The sequence below is a fragment of the Lontra canadensis genome, unplaced genomic scaffold (genome assembly GCF_010015895.1).
Source record: "Lontra canadensis isolate GAN:19392208 unplaced genomic scaffold, GSC_riverotter_1.0 scaffold16, whole genome shotgun sequence".
Classification (NCBI taxonomy): Eukaryota; Metazoa; Chordata; class Mammalia; order Carnivora; family Mustelidae; genus Lontra; species Lontra canadensis.
In genome coordinates, this window is record NW_022631010.1 from 3,747,832 (window position 1) to 3,750,529 (window position 2,698).

The 2,698-nt window shown below is 58.9% G+C and overlaps 1 protein-coding gene across 1 annotated transcript; it reads right to left on the reverse strand.

Moving 5' to 3' along the window:
- Positions 1 to 272: 272 nt before the first annotated feature.
- On the reverse strand, positions 273 to 1,449 carry ID1 (inhibitor of DNA binding 1, HLH protein). Its single transcript, XM_032858949.1, has 2 exons — positions 952 to 1,449; positions 273 to 724 (listed from the first exon to the last, which is right to left on the reverse strand). Exons 1-2 carry the CDS (start codon positions 1,372 to 1,374, stop codon positions 683 to 685), a joined length of 465 nt encoding a protein of 154 aa, XP_032714840.1. The 5' UTR covers positions 1,375 to 1,449; the 3' UTR covers positions 273 to 682.
- Positions 1,450 to 2,698: the final 1,249 nt, after the last annotated feature.

Genomic DNA, 2,698 nt, shown 5'->3' on the forward strand with positions numbered 1-2,698 from the left:
TCCCCAGGTGACCCAGATGGCCCAAGACCACTTGGATAACCCTAGAGGTCTAGAGGATTTAATTTTATGACACCAGGGAGCAGGGAAATGGCTAGTGATGGGGAAAGAATAGACTTTAAAGACACCGGAAAACACTCAGTTCAGGTCGGTAAAAGGGACAGTCCAGATGTGGCCTTCTAGTTCCCTTCCCCCCAGCACCAGCTGTGAAAAGGGTCAGGGGTCACCAGCATCCCAAGGCCCTCCCCTCAGTCCAAGAAATCACTGCAACTTTTCCGCAGTCTAAAGTATTTGTTTAATAACAACAACAACAACAAAAAAAACCACCCCACAGAACTATTGTAAAACAATATTCTCGGTGATCATTGTAATATACAATACAAAGCAATTAATTTCCTCAGAAATCTGAGAAGCACCAAACGTGACCATTTTTTAAAATGTCTGCTTTTCAAAAAATAGAAACACACTGGGGGTCCCCCAAGTCTGGTGGCTGGTAGGTGCAGAGAGAGTCAGCCTGCCCTCCTCAGTCCCCTGGCCCTGGGCTGGATCCAGCAAGCGCCCCACAGTCGCTGATCTCAATCTTGTGCCTCCCCAGCTCTGGCAAGGCGCTCTGCAGGATCAAAGAGCATGGATTCTTCTCGCCCCCCTGGAAGGCTGGGGTCCGCCAGTCCAGGAGAGAGGGGCTTCAGCGACATAAGATGCGATCGTCCGCCGGGACACATGCCGCCTGTGAAAAAGAGGGAGGAGAGGTGAGACAGTCGGAGGGGACAAGGCTGCAAGCCCTTCCCCAGGGGACACTTTAAGTGAGCGTGTTTTCTGATCTCCGTGGCATAGCCAGGTGCCCGAAAGGATGGGGCCGACGTGGAGCCAAATACCCACCCCTCGCCTCTCTCTGGGCCTCAGTTTACCCATCCATAGAAAGAAAATGCTCGCCTTCTCCAGTTCGGATCTCACCTCGGCCGCCAGGGCGCTGATCTCGCCGTTGAGGGTGCTGAGCGGAGCCCGGGCAGGGAGACCCCGGCCTCCGGGGGTCCCGACTTGGGATTCCGAGTTCAGCTCCAACTCCAGGTCCCAGATGTAGTCGATGACGTGCTGGAGGATCTCCACCCGGCTCACCTTGCGGTTCTGGGGCAGGGTGGGCACCAGCTCCTTGAGGCGCGAGTAGCAGCCATTCATGTCGTAGAGCAGCACGTTCACCTGCTGCTCGTCGAGCAGGGCCGGCAGGCGCGCCCCAGCGCCCCCAGCGCAGCGCGAGATGGCCACGCTCTGCTCGGACAGACAGCGCACCACCTCGCCCGCGCCGCCCGCCGTCTTGCCGGCCTTCAGCGCGCAACTGGGACCCGCGGCGGCCGCGGCACTGCCACTGGCGACCTTCATGATTCTGGCGTCGGAGTAAGAGGAGGGAGGCGAAGCGCACGGAGGAGGCGGACGCCGGGCGAGAGCAAAGATCGAGAAGTTTGAAAAACACGGTTGTAGAATGCGAGGGTTGAGCCCGGGAGCCGTCTTTATAGAGGCGCCGCGGCTCTCCAGCCCCGCATGCCCCCACCGCTAGAGGCGGACTCAGAGGTTCAAAAGCAACCAATGGGCGGTCTAGAGGCGTGGTCTCCGGTGCCTCTGGGTCCCGCCTCCTGCTCCACTCGTGCACCCTCACGGCCCTGGAAAGGGAACCCAAGTCTCAGGAACAGAGAGTGTGAAGGCTCGGGGTGGGGTGGCTAGTGGAGGCGAGGGCTACTTTGGTCTTCTCGCAAGGGAAGCATTGCCGACAACGAAAAGACTTCAAGAATCACTTTTCTCAGGTTCATCTTCTCAACTCTCCAGCTCCATTTTACAGATGAGAGAAACTGAGGCCCGGATGGGGAAGCGGCTAGCTCTGGGTTATCTAGAGAGCCCAGGACTAGAGCCCGGGCTTCTGGGAGGCTGACCTCCCGGCTCTTTGGACCGAAACTTAAAGCGGGCCCTCCTTTACACTCTTCCTTACCTAATTCCTAGAGAAAGTTGCTGGTTAATATTCCTAGAACCAGGGAGGCTTTACCCAGGCCCCTCGGGGCGGGAGCAACTAATTCGGGAAAGTCTTCCTCTGGGATTGGGGGCCGATCCTCTGGGACACGAACTGGATAGAAGGCGCCCAGAGGGGGGCTGCAAGGCCTGATTCTATCCTAAATTTGCATCCCCTGCAAAAATGCCCCAAATCTGCATCAACTAGTGATTTTAGAATTTTTCTCCCTTTTTTGGCTGTTTCCTGTCCCCCTCTCCCCTCCTCCCTCCAAAGACCTCCGATCAGGGTCTCCCTCCCACGGCGCGGCAGCTGCGGAGCTCGAGTGCTCCCCCCACCTCCCGGGCGGGTCTGTGTCAGCGTCTGAACAAGCGGCTCAGACCGTTAGACGCCAGGCCCGTGACGTCACCCATTCATAAAACCGGGACGGGCTGTCAGGCTGGCGCCGCGCGGGCGGTCGCCATGGAGACGGCAAACCCTGCTAGAGCGCTCCCCCACTGCGCCGCGCTGGGCCAGTCACCTGCGGACCTCTGGCGGGAAGCTGGGAATGCGCTCCTCGCGGGCGCGGTCGCTGGGCAAGGGTCACCTTACCTCCCGGACTCCACACCTGGGACTCGCCCTCCAGGCTCACACCTCAGACCGCTGGGACGTTTCTTCACCTCCTCCTCCGCACCCCTAGCTTCCCCCTCCCGCCAGGGGAGACTTGAT

Bases quoted from the DNA above. Each gene is read 5' to 3' on its own strand.
- ID1 (XM_032858949.1), bottom strand. From the start codon at position 1,374: ATGAAGGTCGCCAGTGGCAGTGCCGCGGCCGCCGCGGGTCCCAGTTGC. The intron at 725-951 runs GTGAGATCCGAA...TCTTTTTCACAG, and splicing joins TCAGCGCCCTGGCGGCCGAG to GCGGCATGTGTCCCGGCGGA.